Below are 20,390 nucleotides of genomic sequence, written 5' to 3' on the forward strand. Positions count from 1 at the left end.
TGAAGAGACAAGAAGGCAGAGATGAAGCATTAGTGAGATATTATCTCAGGGCAGCAGTAAGGTGTTACAAAATTTCATTTGTAATAAGGTGCTTATTTGTAATCTGAATATTTAATCATTGTAAGTCATCTGAGTGGGTGCTCAAATCAGGGGTTGGTGCTCCTTTGGGTTGGTGCCCTTAAAGCCAGGGGTAGGTGCTCCTTTGAGTAGGTGCTCCTTGGGTTGGTGCCCTTAACATTGTAATCAGTTTCATTTGTGAGGCTGGATTGGAGTAGTAGACTCCAGCAGCTATTCTCACCGAAGTTCTTCCCACATTGGGTTTTCCTCGTACATCTTGTGTTATGGGCTTGCATTTTATGTGTGTGTGTTAATGTGGTTGAATATCTCCGCTCATAGGTTTATTATCTTAATTGTTAAGGTTTTAATCTCTTAAGAAAGTTCAAGTTTTTTTATTACCACTGATTCACCCCCTCTCAGCGGCCCACTTGTGTTCATCACATGTAACTTCAGCCTAGTTTAACAAATAATATAAATTTGAAATTTCAATTTTGAGAACAAAATTTAAAATTTGATGTTGAATCTTGAGGGCAAAATGATGAAATGATTCATTCATCATTTTGCCCTCAAGATTCAACATCAAATCTGATTTTGAAATGAATGAAAAAAAACAAGTTTAAACAATAAAGAAATTGAAAATCAAAAAATAAAACAAACAAAAACAGGAAATAACCTACCTTGTGTTTGAACAATCTCTCCAAAATGTTGTAGAATCCTCTTCCTCCTCTTCTTCTTGCTCCTCATGCCTCCTACACTTGCACTCACTCTTTTCACTCCTTCAATCACTCTTTTCTAAGTTTTTTCTCCTCTTCTTCAGCTAGCTGGTAAAAAAATCAGAATTAGAAATGTGAATGAAATCAATAGTTTTAGGGGTTTTGTATTGCATTCGGGGAAGGGGTGGGGCCCACTTCAAAGTAGGGTTACCCCCCAAAATTGCTCAAAATAAATTAAAAAAATACAAATTTCAAACGCTTTTTGACATGTTTGGACGGGAGACTCCTGCACATCTCCCCACCCCTCAAGAGACGCCTAGACGTCTCCCAAGGAGTCTTGGAGATGCTATGACATCTCCAAGACATGGCGTCTCCTGCCGTTCTGCCACCGCCTCTACCATTGGTGCTCCACCGGAGATGCAGAGATGTCTCCAAGGAGTCTTGGAGACGCTATGGCGTCTCCAAGACTCCTTGGAGACATCTCTGCATCTCCGGTGGAGCACCAATGGTAGAGGCGGTGGCAGAACGGCAGGAGACGCCATGTCCGTGTCTCCCCATCACAGAGACGTGGGCTTGAGGAGGGGGGACGTGTTTCCGTGGAACACTATGAATTTTAAAACTATAGTTGTGTTGACATCTAAAAATAGCCTTACTATCTGATTCATCTAAATGTGCCTCACAGTTTATTTACCAGGATGGAAAACTTCAGAATATGAGATTCCTATGAAGCAAACTCCAGATTTATGCCATCTCCCCTATCTTGAAATAATTTGGGAAATTATAAGGGAAAGGGAATATAAGAGAATTTGGAAAGGTAAATGGGCTTATTAGATGCCAAACCAGATTTAACCTCAATACTTGCTCATAAACACACACATAGTAACTAATATCAATAACATCAACAAGAAAATTCTGAGCTTAAAATGGAGGTAAGTAAATGATAATCACGAGATTGCAGAATGATATTCAAACACAATATAGAGGATGAAGCTTCTCACTAAGCATCATCATTGAAATATGAAAGATACACACTATTTCGACCTTGAAGTCTCTCAAATAATTACAGAAAATTAAAACTAAAGTTTTAAAAGCTTTTGAATTGTCTGTTATGTTTCTTCCAACAGAGCCTATCCAGATGATAGGAAATTCAGATTGGTGAGCAGATATAGAGTTAGTCCGAGCTGCTTCAATCCTGTATGATCACATATTTATCCTTCAAAATCAAAGTTCCATGAGACCCTATCTCCCTATTGATTGGGGTGTGATCTACCCATAAATCCTAATGGCGGTTGTGTGTTTACACGAATCTATCTCCCTTGTTTAATCTCCCTATTGATTGGGGTGTGATCTACCCATAGATCCTAATGGCGGTTGTGTGTTTACACGAATCTATCTCCCTTGTTTAATATGATCAAATTCTACTCATTCATTGTGCCTGTACACATTTCTATATATCTGTTCCAACTTCCAATTTCGTTGCCTTTCACTCTGGGAATGATACCTGAAATGCTTATAAGCTATAGGTGGGTCTTATACACACTATTTTAGAGAATGGTTTAAAATTGATTGTTATCTTAGACCAGGATATGTTGACATGCAATACACAAGAAATATCATCTTGTCCGGGTCATGGCGTGTTTAGTATGCTAGACTCCAGCCATTCAGGCTATGACTAGTCTTATGATTCATACTCTCAGGCTAGGAGTGGTCTTATGATTCACACTCTAATAGTATCTCCAATCAATGACACTGGTATGGCTGGAAATAATTCTGATTATTATTATTCAAATTTCAAATATCAATGATATTATGTGATTGCAGATAGTTGATTTTCCTTCCCGTTTACATGTTTAACGGACCCATGTGTATAGCAATTATTTTATGTTAGTATTATTACTAGGCTGTATTTTCATCAGCTGCTATGGTGTATTTTATGTTCTTGAAGTTCATAACTTCCAATTTTATTTTTTCTTGGAATGTGTTTGATCTAAGGTCAGAATTAATGTTTACTCGTATATTGCATCTATTTCTTGCAGATATTTCAAAGAATATAGGTTTGATGTTTCCAAATTAGAACCGTTAGTTGCAAAGGTGAGCTGTTATTTTTTGTGAGAACCATTTGTGTGCTGCCATGAGAGAGCATTCACGTCAAGTATAATTTGAAATCAATCATGTTAAAATTCATATGATAATATAATGACATGCACATTTTGTTCTTTTATGGACTCGTGGGTAATTAAGTTCATCAATATTGTTCTATCCTCCCATTTACAGGAATTCACAAATATTTTTTGTTTCTTTTTATTATTGCCTTTGGTCTTGTCCACACTGGAGTTAACTTATTCTTTATAACTGGTGGTACAGCCTCACTCACCTGACAATCGTGCATTAGCAAGGGAATGCAGGCATGTTAAGATAGATAGAGTCTACATTGGTTCATGCACTGGTGGAAAGACAGAAGACTTTTTGTCTGTTGCTAAACTTTTTTCTTCTTCGGTAGGTTATAAATCTGTATAAATTGTTAGTCTTGCTTCCAGCATTTGAAAATAAGGTTTTTTATATATTTATTATATGATTAACACAACATCTGAGGTTTTAACATAGATCAGGAAAAGATTTAAACCATGACTAATTCTATTTTAACATATAGTGCTATCAGATCTTTTTGAATTTCAAAATACGGAGTAGGTGTACTACATAAGGTAAATGCTACAAAATCATTTAAATAACTGTGGACAAATTTTATTGTATATCATGTCTACTTTTTGTAATTTGGCTATGTTTTCAAATTTCTTTTCAATGAGAAATGAAATATCTTTTATTCTCTATAAAGTATAATAAGTTATGTTTCCTAAATTTAAAGATCTCTACAAGAAATTTAACATCACAGAAAATTAGAAAAAGATTAAAATTTTATCCATGAAATATTAAATTTGATCTACGAAGACTTGTAAGTTTTAGAAGTTACATTTATTGTGTTCCATCTTTCATCCTTCGTGGCACACTAATGAGGGATCCCACAAATTGTAAAGTTTGTTTTAGGAGAGCTATAGAACTACATAGTGTGCATTTTTGTGTCATCTTGAATCACCTCTAGAAGTGGAAAATTTATCTCCAGGAAGAATGTTAATAGTCTTGTAACTGTGTCTTTCTCAAGTTTGTACTATAGAATGTTTTGTGAACGGGAACATTCATACTTTCCCATAATTATTTTGCCATTTGATTTTTAATAATAATAGAGCAGATATTCCACCTTAGTATGTGGTAAAGGCTTTTTGGTTGATGTTGTCTAGAAGAACTGTTGATTTCAGTAAATGTACTCTAAAATGGCTTGTGAGCAGGTACCCACATCACTTTTGTATCTTTATTACTATTTTATAATTGTGTTAGAATGTGTAAACTTTGCAGTCAGTGTCAGAATCTCGGCTTGGAATATAGCTTAGAAGGAAGTTAGCTTTGGACAAATTGCAAATTGTTTTCAACCATATTTGTCTCTTGAACTTTATTTCTTTTGTATTTGAATGTGTTTTTGACCATACTCATCTCTTGAACTTCTTTCCCTATGTACGTGAATGCATAGACTATGTATACACATGAATGTATACATATCCAAGTGTGTGAATTTGTGTGCACACATGCATGTGATTGTGTACATATGTATGCATAAGTATGTAGGATGGTTTTAGTCTTTGACACATTTCAAATCTGAGATCCTATATTTAATTGGGCTGAATTTGGATAATGAGGTTAATATTTTATATATTGTACTTGTTATTATATTATATATTAGCCTTTGTATCCTCATCTTTCTGGCTTAATCAATTTCTATTTTTGTCCCAGGGACAAAAGGTCAAAGTGCCGACCTTTTTAGTACCTGCCACTCAAAAGGTTTGTAATGTCTTATATTAACAATTCAGTTATTTTCTTTATAATAACTCTATACTGAAGGTATACTTTTGCCTGCGATTTTATTGGCACAGGTGTGGATGGATCTCTATACTATTCCTGTACCAGGAGCCAATGGCAAGACCTGTGCCCAGATTTTTGAGGATGCAGGTTGTGATACCCCAGCAAGTCCTAACTGTGGAGCTTGCATGGGGGGGCCTAGAGATACGTATGCCCGCGTGAATGAACCTCAGGTCTGTGATTTATATTTGCTGGACATTTGTTAATGAACTCATATGAATGATAATTTATTTTTTGTTTTTTCTGTGAGTGAGAGAGTGCGGCATTTCTTAGCTTCTCTTTTTCATGACCTGCCACATGGTCCTTGAAGAGGAAAACAAATAGACTGTATGAATGAATCCAAAATACAGATAAAGAAAACATTTTTAATAATGTATTACTAAAACTATATAGGAATAATTAAAAGAACATGTATATATATGGTGTAAGGCTACATGTTTAGTTTTTGAAGGAGTTGTTAGGGTGGCGATTAAAAGGGAGTTGTAGGAATACTGAAGCAATAACATGAGAATAATGGGAGCAATTAAGTAACAAAGCAATAAGGGTAATGGAAGCAAACTATAGAGGAATGGTATCGAAAGAAAGGAAATGATAGCTTCACAAGGAGATGTTCATGAGAATAGGCTGGAATATTTAGAATCTAGAGAATTACTTCAACAAATTGCTGCCTCAAAATTTTATAAAACTCTTGAAATTGAGAAGAGAAGTTTACTAAATGAAGAGGTTAAGGGTTGGAATTGCTAATCTAACAAGTCAATGTGAATGAATGTTACTCTAAAAAGAAAAAATGTCATAGGTTTTGACTTTTGATCATTTTAAAATGGTTCAAAATTCAAATACTACAAACACTATCATGACTAAAGTGATTAATATTTCACTACTGCAATTGTGTTAAGCATCCAAGATGGTATAGGCATTAAACAAATTTAGTAGAATGCACAAAAATAAAAAATTGATGAGTGTTGGGGTACTTGGCATCGTGACAAGTAGTGAAGGGCTGAAGATTTGGATAAATGGACACCAAAATGAATGTGTTACATAGAGTACGAATTGCAGAGTGTGTATTTTTTTACTCTACATTTTGTTCCTACTTAAGTAGGCTTATGACACTATATTGTATAATATGCTAAAGTAAATTGCTTAAAATAATTGAAATTTTGAGGATTCTGAAAATGGATATATGTGGTTATGCCCCTATCTTTGTTTCTAATATGTGCTCCTTATCTATAAGGGAAATGCACAAGGAAAATATGTAAATGTTTGTTATGACAAAATAAAAGTATGTAGAAAATAAAGAGTCATTTATAATATCTATCCTCTCCATTATAAGTCAACCTAGTTTGAGGGGAAAATAAAAGAAATTGGCATGATTTGGAATAGATTGGAAATAAGAATATATGAAAAAGAAATTTGCAGATGGCTTGGATTGGAATTGGGAATGTAAGAAAACTGATAATAAAAAAAGGGGCTAGATTAATGCATTATTTTATTTTTGCATCTAGTTTAATAAATTTATTGCATCATGTGCAACTATCATAGAATAAGCTTGTTTAGGTAGGTATCTATTGAGGTAGGTTGTACTTGCATCATGTGCCTTGTACATCCTAGTTTGGTGGAGATGTTGTGTACATATGTGACTGCATCCCTTATTATCCCACATTGGTTGTACATTTGCATCTCTTGGTGGTGTATCCCCGCTTGTAGCTCTCATCCAAGCAGTCCAATCCAAACCAATCTAGAGTCTTGTATCATTTGCATCCTTTAATAGAATAAAATTATTCTCATTGTTGGTTTCTTTGTGCTTTCATTGAAGCTCCTTGTTCTAAGGTGGCTAATTCCATAGCCAAATCTTATATTCTTGTATTTATAGTTTAGGAAAAGATGTATATTTTGAAGCAAAGTATTATCTTGGATAGGGGCAATAGATTACCTATAAATACACATTTTTACTTGTTAGGAAGATAATAAGAGATTTAAGAAAGGATAGATTGGTAGTAGACCACAAAATTTGTTATTCTTTTGTTGACACTCTATTATACCTATAGTGTACTAGTTTATGAAATTTACTTGCAAGCCAATCTTGACCTGAAAGTGTTGCATAAAGGCATGGGCCAACTCATCGAAAGAATGATTGGAGTTGTGTGGGAGGGAATAGAACCAATCCCAAACATGGTCCTTCTAAGTGTGGGGAATTTTTCATCAAAATTGCAATTTGCACAATTTTTATTGCATGGGCATTTCATCAAACAGTTTACATGTAGTCATATTTTGGCACAATGTCAAAATAGTTATAGCAGAAAATATTTTCTCAATCCCCAACTGTTGAATGCAACTTCATTTCACAAAGATTATTAAATTATGTTAATAGAAGATATTTTTTTATCAAACTCTGAGAATTTTTTATATAAAATAATATAATCAGAATTTTCATACAACAATAGAAATAAATTAATCACCATTACTCAAAACCAAGTTTCTGACCTCAATTAGCAGATGCCACATGAGCCAATAAACAACCTTTCTCACAATAAACTCTCCTTCAATGTTGTGCGATCACAAGTATTGCTACGTACCAGTGTTGAAAAACTTTCCAAACACTCTTTTGACTTCCAAGTACTCTCGATTCAAAACGTCAAGCAAGTTACTCACCCAAAAACTCTCCAACTTGTTTTTGAAAAACCTGTAGCAATTTTTTGATATAAAACTTGCAAATATTTTTTTTTCTTGCTTAGAGTAAAAAAAATGTGATTTTCATCGGTGGTAAAGGTTTCAAATGCCTTATTTGGGCTTGGCTACCCACGGACCCCACGAGGGGTGCTGCACCTTGACCTTGTTGGGGGCATTGCCTCCAAACCCCCACCAGGGGAGCTGCCCTTGACCTCGTTGAGGGCATTTCTCCCAAACCTCCACAAGGTGCATTGGCCCTTGACCTTGTTGGGGGCATTGCCTCTAGAACCCCATGGGGAAGACTACCCCTCAACCTCATTGGGTTCCCCACTCCCAAATTGTAATCTCCCCTTCCTAAGAGCAGTTGGTTTCTAGCAAGGTTAGCCTATCACTGGGGTTCTGTTGACGTGTTTGAAGTCGCATTGCTGCAAACTCCATACGGCCAACACAGAATAGAATGACCAACTAAGTATCCTATTCTCTCTTGAGATAAGGAAGTCCCTAATGCTGTTTTTGGTTTGATCAAAAGGGACGACCTCAAGGTTTCTTTTGTCAGGTCTTGATTGCGGGACTACTTAGTGGTTTGATGTGTTTTTGCTAGAAACACAAGGGGACTTACGATTTGCAACAAACTGGTCTGCTGTGATTCTCAAATTACGCAATAAAGAGCAAAATGAAAGGTTTAGGAGATCTAAAACTAACAACACGGATATGCGGGTAGATGGATTCAACATAACCAATTCCTGCTTGGCCAGAATAGCTCACAACCTCACAGGAATGGTGCAATCTTCAAAGGGACTTGGAAGATTTTCAGACTGGAGACGTGTTGATGTGTATTTTGTACACTATCAAACACAGAATAAAATACCCAAGGGTACCTTATCCTCTTTTGAATAAAGTCTCCGAATGCTGAAGATATCGCGAAAACGTTCAATCGGGATGACTTCAAGGTTCTTGTATGTAGGATCTCTACGTGTGGATAAGCTCTCTGTGGTATGATGTGATTTGCTGGAATCACAAGGGGACTTACATTTGATGATTGAATGTCTGATCTGCTTTGAATATTGTTGGAACACAGGCTCTTACTAACTTTGATTTGAAAAAAAAGGAAAAAGATGAGGGCGAGGAAAGGATCTAATCCTAACACTAAGAATGTAAAAACAATGAATGATCTTTGATGAAATTCTAACTAAGTCTTGTTTTGACATCACAGGACCATCTCCACAAGGTTAGTGCGATCTTCGAAGGAAAGCTTTATGATGTTCAAATCATCACTGCAGGCATAGACACCATCAGGTTGATGCATATCAATGAAGAAGCGACAATTGAAGTTAAGCTTAAGCTGAATGAGTTGACTACACAAGGCAAGTCTGCAATCAACAAACTGCTAGTAGTATGGATATACGAATTCCACCATCAATCAAGCACATTTCTTCCACTCATCTAATAACATGAAATCAAACATGAGAAGTATAAAGACCATGCAAATTGTCGAGTCTTTCACCATTTCTTCAATGAAGTTACAAGTCTTTTACAACAACATCTTGGCAACAATCTTTGCCTTCTCTCTCTACTCTACTCTAATTGCTATTCTATCAACTAGCTAATCACCTTCTAACTACTCTCTATTCACTAACTCTATTCTATTGCTTTCTATCTATATTCTAACTATTTTTACAAAATGAAATGCCAGGGCTTATATAGTGCCCTCAATACAATTCGATGGCTTAGATCAATTCGAGATCAATGGCCAAAATTCAACAATGAAAACCCTAATTAGGGTTTGTTACAACCATTACATAACATTTAATGCTTGACCAATGATAAAATTGTATTGCTTGGACACATGTCCTCTCTAGAAAATTCAACCAATGGATAGCTGGGGTAGGTACATCGGAGTTTGTGCCACCTTCCATGAGTTAGGTACATTGAATCTGGAAATGCTGAGGTGGACCACACTGATTGGAGAAGTGATGACTAGGATGCCACCTCGTCTGACACTTGTAACTTGGTAGATACTCAACTTGATGTTGTTGAGAAGCTAGCTTTAATTAATTCATCTGGAACTATCTGCTTCTTCAACGAACCCTTGTTCTAACTTCTTGTGTCCTTGATGTGCAGGATGATTGATGTACCTCGCCTTGGAATACTGGATTGGAAAAGTCGCCCTTGATGACGTTAGTCCAAAGAAGGCCGTCCTTGTCGATGCTAGGTTGGAGGAGGTCGCCCTTGTCCTTGCTTGATCGTCCTTGATTTGGCTTGATTTTCCTTGAGGAGAGTCTTCCGACTTGTAGATCTTTCGAGCTTGGAGTCGCCATCTTGATACCTACACAATATTTCAAAATTAGTAATATATCTTGAAATCTAAAAATTAAACTTTAAAAGGAAGATTCAAGATTTTAATTAGGAAACTTCATGATAAATCTTGAGTTATCATTTCCTAATTTAGGATTTTCAAAGCAAAATTTAAATCTTCAAAAATGGTGCCAAGGTGATTACGCCATACATCCACTTGGGAATTAATTCTAAAAAAAATGATGCAAAAATAGGAGAATTCGCTAGGCAAAATGTAGATCAAGACTCCCTTTAGCAAAGTGCGCCTCCTTTAGTCTTCACAAGCATCAACTCCACCACCTTAAGTCCTCAACACTTGAGGAAAATTCGCTCCAAATAGGCCAGCTTTCGCACTTCTTCTTTGCCCTCCAAATCGCACTTTGAAATAATGAGTGAATGACTTGGATAATGAAAAAAAAACACACCCCAAATATATAGAGCGCTCACCATTTCATTTCCCATAGGCCGACTTGACAAAATAAGCCAAAAAAATAAAATAAAACTAAAAAGGAAGAGGCCGACTTAATTAAGCAATAAAAAATGATACCTCAAGCGCTCTTCTTTTAAATTTTAAATTAATAATAATTAATTTCAAAATGCCTCAATTAATAAAAAAAAAAACGATTTTCCAAGGCTCAAAATTAATTATTAAATGCTATGCGATTTTCATTAAATGCCAATTTAATTAGAATTTTTAAAAATATTTCGAATTTTTTTGGCGAACTTGGCATCTAGTGCGATTTGCTAAAATAAGGCAAAAAATAATGAATTTTGATAACTTCGCTCTGGTCCCTTGGAGAGGGACGGGAGCGCTCCTGCATTTTTGTCCTCCATCCTTCATTTTTTTACGTTCAAAACCTCATCCTTGACGTTCAAAATGGCATTTTATCTGGAACTTTAAGTTCAATTCATGTGATCTTTGGAAGGAGCTTGCCTTAAGGTATTTTCGCCCTGGTCCCTTGGTGAGGGACAGGAGCAACTTTTGGTTCATTGCACAAACTCTTGATCATATCAACCTCGAATTACTTTCTAGACCTAGAACATCACTCCCCACTTCATCTTGAGTCCTGGCAACAAGAAATAGCATTTCAAAATGTTAGGCACTTAGGCATTTTGAAGATTTCGCTCTGGTCCCTTGGAGAGGGACAGGAGCGATTTTGCAACTATGAGCCTTCGAAATTATCTTCATTGTACCAATCACACCCCTTTTCATTCATTTCAAACATAAAACTTGCTTTGCCTTTGCCCGAAGTTTGTCTTGTGAGAAAATCGCTCTGGTCCCTTGGAGAGGGACAGGAGCGCCTAGTGCAACTTGGGTTGATTCTCTCCTTTGTGGCCTATTCAAGTTATATTCAACGGCCAAAACATACTTCTTTTGACCTCTTCAAATCGCGAAATCACTTAAATCTTGCGAGGATAATGCAAATTCGGAATTCAAGCTCCGGTCCTTGAGTGAGGGACAGGAGCGATTTTTGTCCTCAAGGCCAAATCACTACAATTTTCATCTCAAATCTCCTTTGCTAGGGAAGATTTCACCTTACTTCATGCTATGAATAAAAGTTAATGTCCAAAAAAGGTCTAAAATTGTGCATATAAAGAAAAGCGCTCTGGTCCTTCAGTGAGGGACAGGAGCAAATTTGACCTTCTAGGCAAAAAACTTCATCATTTCATTGTCAAGTCTAGATGGTCTATCATGCTCATTTCGTCCTTCATTGTGTCTTTGATGTTTCAATTTGACCAAACAAGGTCAGGAATGACTCAAATAAGCCTTTTCGCCCTGGACCCTTGGTGAGGGACAGGAGCGCTTTGCCTTGGTCCCTGGGAGAGGGACATGAGTGAAATTCGCTCTGGATCCTCAATGAAGGACAGGAGCGAAATTTGACTTTTTGAACTCTCTATCAGTATAATTTTTATGGAATATACTTTAAGTTATATTCCATATATACTTTCAGGATGTTTGAGAGTGGTTTCAGACCTCCAGGAGTTATATTGCAAAATCTAGTTTTTTGAGGTTTTTCAGTTTCCAGACTTAGTCAAATTTCAGGATCAGGACATTCCAGACTTAGCCAAATTTCAAGATCAGGACATTCCAGACTTAGCCAAATTTCAGGATCAGGACTTCACTCCAGCAGGACCTGCTATCCTATTGATCTCCCCGACAGCACTCAAAATGCAAAGGCCAGCTAACAAAACCCTAAAAGACCTAGAAAACAAACCCTAAAAAGCAAAAAAACATGGGTCCCCATTTGCAATGGGGCGATGTGTGAAAATGTCACAACAAGACGCACGGCTAAGCACCCAATTTTGGCGCAACTCAGACGGACACCTGCAATTGTACTAAGCACAATTAAAGGCTCAGGTTAAGCATACAAAAGGATACACAATCAATATATCCTCAATGGTATGAGCCTGAATCTATCAAATACCTGCACACCCAAAATAGAAAGATCTATCTAAAATGCTGAGAGAAACCATGCAAACAGGATAAAAACAAGACAATAAACACCAAATCAATGTCTATATATTGATTTCAGCTGCCTATTACAACAATTTCTGCAGCATCTCTATGATACTGCTTAAAATCTAACCTATTCTAACTCTAAAATCTAACTCTCTCACTAGAGTCTAACTATTTAACAATCTCTAACTATCTAACCATCTAACTATCTAACTCTTTACAGAAGAAAGGCCTCTGCCTTTTATAGATATTACAATTTTGAATCAAAGGCTAGGATGGACTGCATCCAAGCGTCTTGATCTGCCTTCCAGAAGCTGGCAGCTTTAACCCATGCCGAGTTAATTCTCAGTTATTCAACTAGCAACTATCTCAACTACCTGCCACTATTTGGCTTTAATTCAGGTCTATCCAATCTTCTTGGTGGTTGGGAATAGTTATCCACAAAAATATCTTGTGCGGGACCCACAGGTAGTTTACAATAAAGCAGTTTCAGTTTTAAAACTGAATTTCTGGACTTAAATCCAGCTGTGCACTTTCTTGAGAATGCATAGACATGAGTGTTCTTTTGCTTTTTGCCTTCAATCTCGTCGGTGGACTTCATCTTTGTTCAGTGGCACGGTTCCCAATGCTCGGTTGTTCTCACGCTCTTGCATCTTTTCTTTTCCAGTCTTCAGCGCCTGGCCTTGATTGCGATCCTTCTTCGATTTGCGTTTCAGGTCTTTCTCCTGGTTCTCCAATGATGTCCTGCAATCAATCAACCAATTTCATTTCATTAAATCAATTTGAAAAATTAAATAATTTAATTTAACAAACATTAAATTTAATTACAACGTGTGGCTTGAGAAGCTTTTTGTGAGATGTATCTTGAAAATGCTTCTCCTTTCTCTTCGAATGTGAAATTTGATCCTTGGTCTTGATAGTGTTTGGGCGATTTACTTCTGCGTGATTTTACCTTTGGAGTCTTGTGCGTTTGAATGGGTTTATGGCGTTTTGAAAACTTCTTAAGCGTGATTCTGGAGGTTTGAAGAGCTTCTACAAATTTCAAAATCCTAACACTCATGCCCTTTCTGGTGAATTTCGGATAATGGGTGAGGGTTTATCAATTTCGAATTCCCTATATTTGGGCTTGTGCGTCGCGATTCTGGGCACTATGGCAAATTTTGGACCTTGGAGAGGTTTTGGCGATTTCGCAAATTTTAAACTCTTTAACTTAACTCTCCCGCAATACTCCCTTTTTAGCGATTTTCGGCACTCACAAGGAAATTGCGAACTTTGGATGTTTCCTGTTTTTTGCCAATTTCAACAAGTTTTTATTTTGCCCTTAGGGTCCGAAATTTGGCCCTCTGGGCAATTTCGCAGTTTTAAAGATAAATTTGGACCTTTCCACGCTTTTGGGATTTTGAAGATTTTCGGAGCATTAAACATGTTTGCAAGTTAGAAAAGTTTTCGGACCTAAATGTCTTTCGTAAAAAACTTCGGACCTTTCGATGTGTTTTGCAAATTTCGGATGTTTGGTGTTTTGGCGAGCTAGAGATTTTCGAACCTAAACCCACCTTTTGCAAATTTCGGAGTGTTAAGTGTTTTTAGCAAACTAGAGGCATTTTCGGACCATTTAACACTTTTTGCAAATTTGCACAACTTTGAATTTCAGCCCCAGGGTCCGAAATTGGGCATTTTAAGTGAATTTCGGACCATAAGGGTCTTTTTGCAAGATTTAGAAAGCATTTTCGGACCATTTGGGGTTGTTTTACAAATTTTTCACTTTTTGGACCTTTAGCCAGTTTTGTCAACTTAAGTGAATTTCGGACCTAAACCCACCTTTTGCAAATTTCAGAGTGTTTGGACTTTTTGCAACTTTATCAAAATTTCGAATTTTGGCCCCAAGTTTCGAAATTGGGCAACTTAAGTGATTTTCGGACCTAAAGGGTCTTTTGGCAACTTTTGAACCTTTTCACATTTTAGCCCCAGGGTCCGAAATTGGAGGACTTAAGTGAAATTCGGACCTCTGGGGTCTTTTTGCAACTTTTTGACATTTTCCAGTTTTAGCTTCTAGGTCCGAAATTGGGCATTTTTAAGTGAAATTCGGACCTAAACCCAGTTTTTGCAACATTTCGCATTTTTTCAGTTTTCGCCCCAAGGTCCAAAATTGGGCATTTTAAGCTTTTTCCTCAAGAAGTGCGAGCTTGGGCACTTGGGCGAGTTTGTCAAGGTCTCGCCGAAGGATCATTTTATGGAATATAACATTTAAGTATAAGAATCCATATATACTTTCAGGATGTTTGAGAGTGGTTTTGGAACTCCAGGAGTTATATTGCAAATTCTAGTTTTTGGAGGATTCCTCAGTTTTCCAGACTTAGTCAAATTTCAGGATCAAGACATTCCAGACTTAGCCAAATTTCAGGGTCAGGACATTCCAGACTTAGCCAAATTTCAGGGCATTTGGAGATCAAGATGACATTCCAGACTCCATCACTCACTAACTTGACCCTTCATATCCCCTTCCTCTTCTGCAAAGACAGAAAGGCACAAACCGGGGGGGTCCCTGTTTGTGAAAAGGTACGACCAGCCTTAGAAGGCAATAAAAATTAATAAATTAAAATCTTTTGCAACCCTAAATGGATCGATTAGGGTTTGGGAGCAAATAAATTAACATTGGAGGTTTCAATTCTTCATTCTTGCCATCAAAATTTGTGAAGTTTGGCTTCTTATGGAGACAAGGGTTCCAGGTGGAAAAAAATCAGTCTTTGAGAACGAAAATTCTCAAAGGATTGAGTGCCTACAGGTGTGAAAGATCACCCAAGGGTATTCTCATAGGTCACCATTAACATGTTTACTGGAAGGTCTCCATTTTCAGATTTGTTGGTGGGAAAATCAGAGATCAGCAAGTGTGGAGAGCAGGTTTAAAGAAGTATTTTGCAGATCTAGACTCTTTTAGCACCATTATCCAGCATTCTTGCCAATTCCCAGCCAGCCGTACTTTCCTTTATTTGCAGCAAAAACCTGGTAGGTGGGAGTTTGAGGCTTTCAATAGTGGATCAGACTTTATATAAGTCTGAATATGCAGATCAGACCTAGGAGAAGCAATCGTTGGTGATAAATCAGGCTCAATGTGACCAATTTGCTGTCCCAGATTTGTATCAGACCTATACCTGCTGTTCTGGGTATGTAATTGGTCAATTATCTCAATAAAGGCTTATGAAATTCATCCATTATTTGTGTGTTCTTGAGGTACCATTTCCTTTTTGCATTCTTTATTTTGTATTTCATTTTCATTAAAAAACCCCAACAAAAAAATCAGAAATCGTAAAACTAAAAAAAAGTCAGCAAAAACATCAACAACACAAAAAAATCAGAAAAAGGGGAGCTTAAAAAGAAAAATCAGAAAATCAGATTTCCGGATTGGGCTGAGTCACTATAGTGGTATCAGAGCACAGAACTTCCTACCGTCCTGTTAATTAGGGGTTTGGATGTGTGACAAAGAGCTGCATACTTACACTAGAGAAGAGTATCACATCCAATGGCAACCACCCCAGGTTTCAGAGGGTGAGACAATTTGTGGTATTATTGGGATTCACAGGGCTGATTCTAGTAGCAGTGAGGCTAGTAGAGGTACCATGGCCGAGAAGGAAATGGAAAGGGCTATGTCAATCAGCCCTAACACTAGGATTGAGAGGAAATTTGACATGATGATGGATATGATGTCTCAGTTATTAGGACAAATGTCCAAGCATTACCCTTAGCAGTGGGACCAGCCTCAGCACACCACCTATACTGGTGAGACTAGCAGGACATAGGGTGAGAGTGGACAGAATGGTGGCTTCAAAGAGCACACTACCACTACCGGTTCAATTCGGAGACCTCTACAACCTATCTTCAACCAGCGTGAGGAGTCACCCACTCGGCAAGGCTGAGGGCTTGAACCATAGATCTCTATAGCAGAAAAGATCCGACAACATTATATGGAGTACATGGCCCTGCCACCGGAGGTCAGGGAGTTATTGACCCTTGATCAATTCATAGGACATAAAAGACTCAGAGCAAGCTCAGTTGATAGAACAGATCATAGGGCTTCGCATGGTCATAGGGATTTTCAGCACATTGTGGGCAACTTAACCTTGCCACACTATGACGGGGGAGACTAATGTATAGCTCGGGCTTGGGTGCATAAGCTCGACAACTACTTATCTTTGAGACCCATGATAGAGGAGGAGGCGATTAAGTTTGCTACCTTGCACCTGGATGGCATGGCTCATGAGTGGTGGTACCACAATTTGATCACTTTGGGTCATCGCTCGATCACCTCCTATGATGAGTTCACTAATAAACTCATTGATCGTTTTGACCAGAAGGATCTTGAGATGTATTTTAGGGAGCTTGCCTAGCTCAAGCAGCTAGATCCTTGGAGGTTTACATTGCTGATTTTTAGAGGTTTTTGTGATGGTATGTGACATTTCAGAGAGGCGGTTGAAAGTTCTTTTCACTGGGTGGCTTTCAAAGCCTCTACATGGTTGGTCTTTGATCCACCGACCTTACAAGAGGCCATGAAGAAGGCTAGGAGTATGGAACTTGCTGCCCCTAAGAGCAAGTTCTCATCCAAGCCATTCTCAAGTAATAAGGACAAGAAATACTTTCACAAAGATTCTGACCAGCAAAAGAAAACGTTCTAAAAACTTGATGATGAGACACTAAATGACTTGAGATGTAAGAACATTTGTTTCAATTGCAAGGAACCATGGGATCTCAAACATAAGTGCCTTTTAAAAGGGAAAGCAAACAAGATGGACTTCTATTCAACTGATGAGACTAATTCTGAAAATTCTTATCAGCAAATTGAAACAAGTGAAAGTGAAGCAGAAAGTCCATCCAAGGAGTCGGGGAAGGAATAGGAGGATGATAGACCCATTGCAAAACTCTCTAAAATTTAGCTAGAGGGTTCTTTTAGGATTCGGGGGGTTCTTGGTGGACAACGTGTAATCACTCTGTTGGATATGGGTGCTACACATAACTTCATCGATGAGGGGTTAGTGGCCTGAAGAGGGCTTAAGACTGAGGAATTTGATGGTTTTAGAGTGAAATTTGCCAATGGTTCTCTCTCTCGTCCAATAGAATGATTCCCAACTTGTCTCTCCAGTTGAATGACTATGTGTTCCAAGCTAACTATTATGTGGTGAGTATGGGAGAAATGGACATTGTGTTGGGCATGAAGTGGCTTCATATGATTGAGGAGTTTTACCTACACATGCACACTATGGAGATGCAGTTTGAGGTAAATGGCAGGAAACACGTGTTGAGAGGGATGGTAGATGGAGTCTTTGTATGGTTTCTTTGAGGAGGATGGAGAGGTTGATTAGACATGATCAGGTAGAGTGGGTTGCATAGTGTTTTTTAATGCCTATAGCAGTGGAGCGGTCGAAGTGGGATTATCCTTTGGACATCTAGACAATCTTAACTAAACACAATAAAGTGTTTAGTGATATACCACCTGGTCGACCTGCAGACATCGACATAGAGCATATTATTGAGTTGGAGGGTGCCAAGCCGGTCATCATTACCCATACAGGCCCCCTAAGCGGCTCAAGGATGAAATAGAGAAAACAATTAAGGAGCTACATGAGATGGGTCACATTCGGCCTAGTAAAAGTCCATTTTCATCAACAGTTGTATTGGTCAAGAAGAAGGATGGGACTCTTTGCATGTGCATTAACCAACGCACCAACCACATTCCAATCCTACATGAGCAGGGTCTTCCAGCATCAGTTGAGGAGGTTCGTTTTGATCTTCTTCAATGATATTTTGGTATTCAGTTGGACTTGGTAGGAGCATTTGAGACACCTAGAGGACGTGCTAGGCATTTTGGAGAGGAGTCCTTGTATTCCAAGGAGTCCAAGTGTGAGTTTGGGATGATAGAGTTTCTCTACTTGGGGCATATTATCAACTTAGAGGAAGTCAGGGTTGATCCAGATAAGATCTAGGCTATCGTTAATTGACCTCCACCCAAGAATCTCACCCAACTTAGGGGATTCTTTGGGCTGTGTGGTTTCTACAAACGCTTCGTCAAGGGGTTCTCACAACGGCCAACACCTCTCACAAACTTGACGAAGAAGGGGGCCTTCATTTGGACAGAGCGGGCACAACAATGTTTTGATCAATTTAAGTAGTTGATGAGCTCATGCCCAGTTCTTTCTTTACCCGATTTCACGAGACCATTTGAGCAATAGTGTGATGCCTCAGGAGAGGGGATTCGTGCAGTATTAATGCAGGACAAACACCCTATAGCATTTGAGAGTCGGAAATTGAGGGGGCCAAAGAAGAGGTACAACATATACGACAAGGAGATGTTAGCCATTATGCATGCATTGGCTAAATTTAGGCAATATTTGGTTGGGAGCAAATTTGTGGTTAAGATGGATCATAACAGCCTAAAACATTTCCTTAATCAACGGGACCTCAATGACCGTCAGCAAAAGTGGGCGAGTAAGCTATAGGCTTACGATTTTGACATTGCTTATATGAAGGGCAAGAAGAACATTGTTGTTGATGCCCTATTGAGGAGAACCCATTTATGCTCTATTGGGAAGATTGCAGATGATTGGCAAGGGTTGATTTTTGCAGAGAATGCTAAGGACCTATGGCCAAACACCCAAGTTACTTCAAGACATATCAGCAGATACGAGACAGGCTCACTTGGAAGGGGCTCAAATCAAAGGTCCTTAAATATGTGCGTGAGTGTCCTACTTCTCAGTAGAATAAACAACACACTTCTCTAGCAGATTTATTGCAACCCCTACCCATTCCAAGTAGGAAGTGGAAGTGTATCTCGATGGATTTTATCACGGGCTTGCCCAAAGCCCAAGGCAAAGATTGCATCTATGTTGTGGTGGATAGGCTTACGAAGTTTGCTGTAATGTCCCCTACTAGCTTTAGACCTGTTATAACCATAATTAATCTATTTCTATGTACTTATGACTTGAACTAACTTGATTAAGAGACAAGTCTATCTTAATGTGAATCAAATCTATGATTTTCTTTCTTTCCTTTGTCTATCAAGTACTTGCTAATTTACCATACTACATAATTGATTTTATTCTGATTCATTATAAAACATTTACATATTTATTAATAACTCGTTATATGAATTGTTTTGCATTTCTGCATAACAGTTTCTAAAAGATATTATAATAATTATTATATTAATATCTATATTTATACTATTATTGAATTCTGCAAGTGCATATGATCATTATCGAGCTTCCAATCTTACTCATCATATTGAATACATCACCGTGCATGCCACCAATACTGCCAATATCTTACTATCAATTATTATATAGATAAATCTATTATCCTTTTCGGACCTGAATATAAATAAAGGAATTGAATTATCTTATCCAATATTTATGTATCTTCTAATTACCAAATATATAAATTAATAATACCATCCCTACCTAAAAAGCAATAATATATCTTGTGGGGGGTAAGGACAAACAGATCTGACCATGCGTCAGATCTGGTCTGCCACTATTTAAGAAATTAAGAAAGACTGTCATACGTGTTGCAATCTGTATTAATATTACTCCCAATATTCTGCATTCAATCATTATTAGACTTCCTATATATTAAGCATACGTATTAAACACATTCCTGTGCATTACTGTTATAAATTTAGTATGACACGTTAATATATACCATATATTTTATGAAGTTATTGGTGAGAAATGTATATATATAGTCTTGATATAATATGCCTGATTATTATTTCTTATGTTTGATTCAATAACATCCTTTTGTGCCATTAATATTTCATTTGGTTAGAGTTTAGCATAACTTACCTGGGTGTTCTATTTCAGAATCTGAATTACTTTTCACTCTTATCCGTGATGACTGGAGTGTCATTGTGCATACAGGTGGACTGAGCCGATATATCATTATAAATGTTGTGGATACTTATGAAATCGATTGAATTCCTATATAAATGTATTTGCACACAGTTACGGTTCTGCTCCTAGTACTTGTGTCTGATCGCTTTTCTGGAATACCATGCTTATGACCATGCATTTGAGCAATCATATATTTGAGTATAATGTCTGATTGTTCTTCTAGTCTTATCTCCATATGACCATATGATGATTGAAGGAGAGGATATGTCTCAGTATGCTTCTGTGTCTGATCTTGATCTTTGTGCCCATGCGATATGG

The 20,390-nt window shown here is 37.6% G+C and overlaps 1 protein-coding gene across 3 annotated transcripts in view; it reads left to right on the plus strand.

Annotated features, from left to right (window-relative positions):
- LOC131077288 (3-isopropylmalate dehydratase large subunit, chloroplastic) overlaps window positions 1-20,390 on the plus strand; it is a 249,189-nt gene that overhangs the window by 158,170 nt on the left and 70,629 nt on the right. Inside the window, exons 11-14 of one of the 3 annotated variants that reach the window (XM_059209670.1) lie at window positions 2,807-2,861; window positions 3,135-3,266; window positions 4,611-4,658; window positions 4,751-4,909. In XM_059209670.1, coding sequence (XP_059065653.1) covers window positions 2,807-2,861; window positions 3,135-3,266; window positions 4,611-4,658; window positions 4,751-4,909 — 394 coding nt within the window. The remainder of the gene's footprint in view (window positions 1-2,806; window positions 2,862-3,134; window positions 3,267-4,610; window positions 4,659-4,750; window positions 4,910-20,390) is intronic. The other 2 variants (XM_059209671.1, XM_059209672.1) reach the window with 2 other exon arrangements.

The sequence above is a fragment of the Cryptomeria japonica genome, chromosome 8 (assembly GCF_030272615.1).
Source record: "Cryptomeria japonica chromosome 8, Sugi_1.0, whole genome shotgun sequence".
In the NCBI taxonomy this organism is placed as follows: domain Eukaryota; kingdom Viridiplantae; phylum Streptophyta; class Pinopsida; order Cupressales; family Cupressaceae; genus Cryptomeria; species Cryptomeria japonica.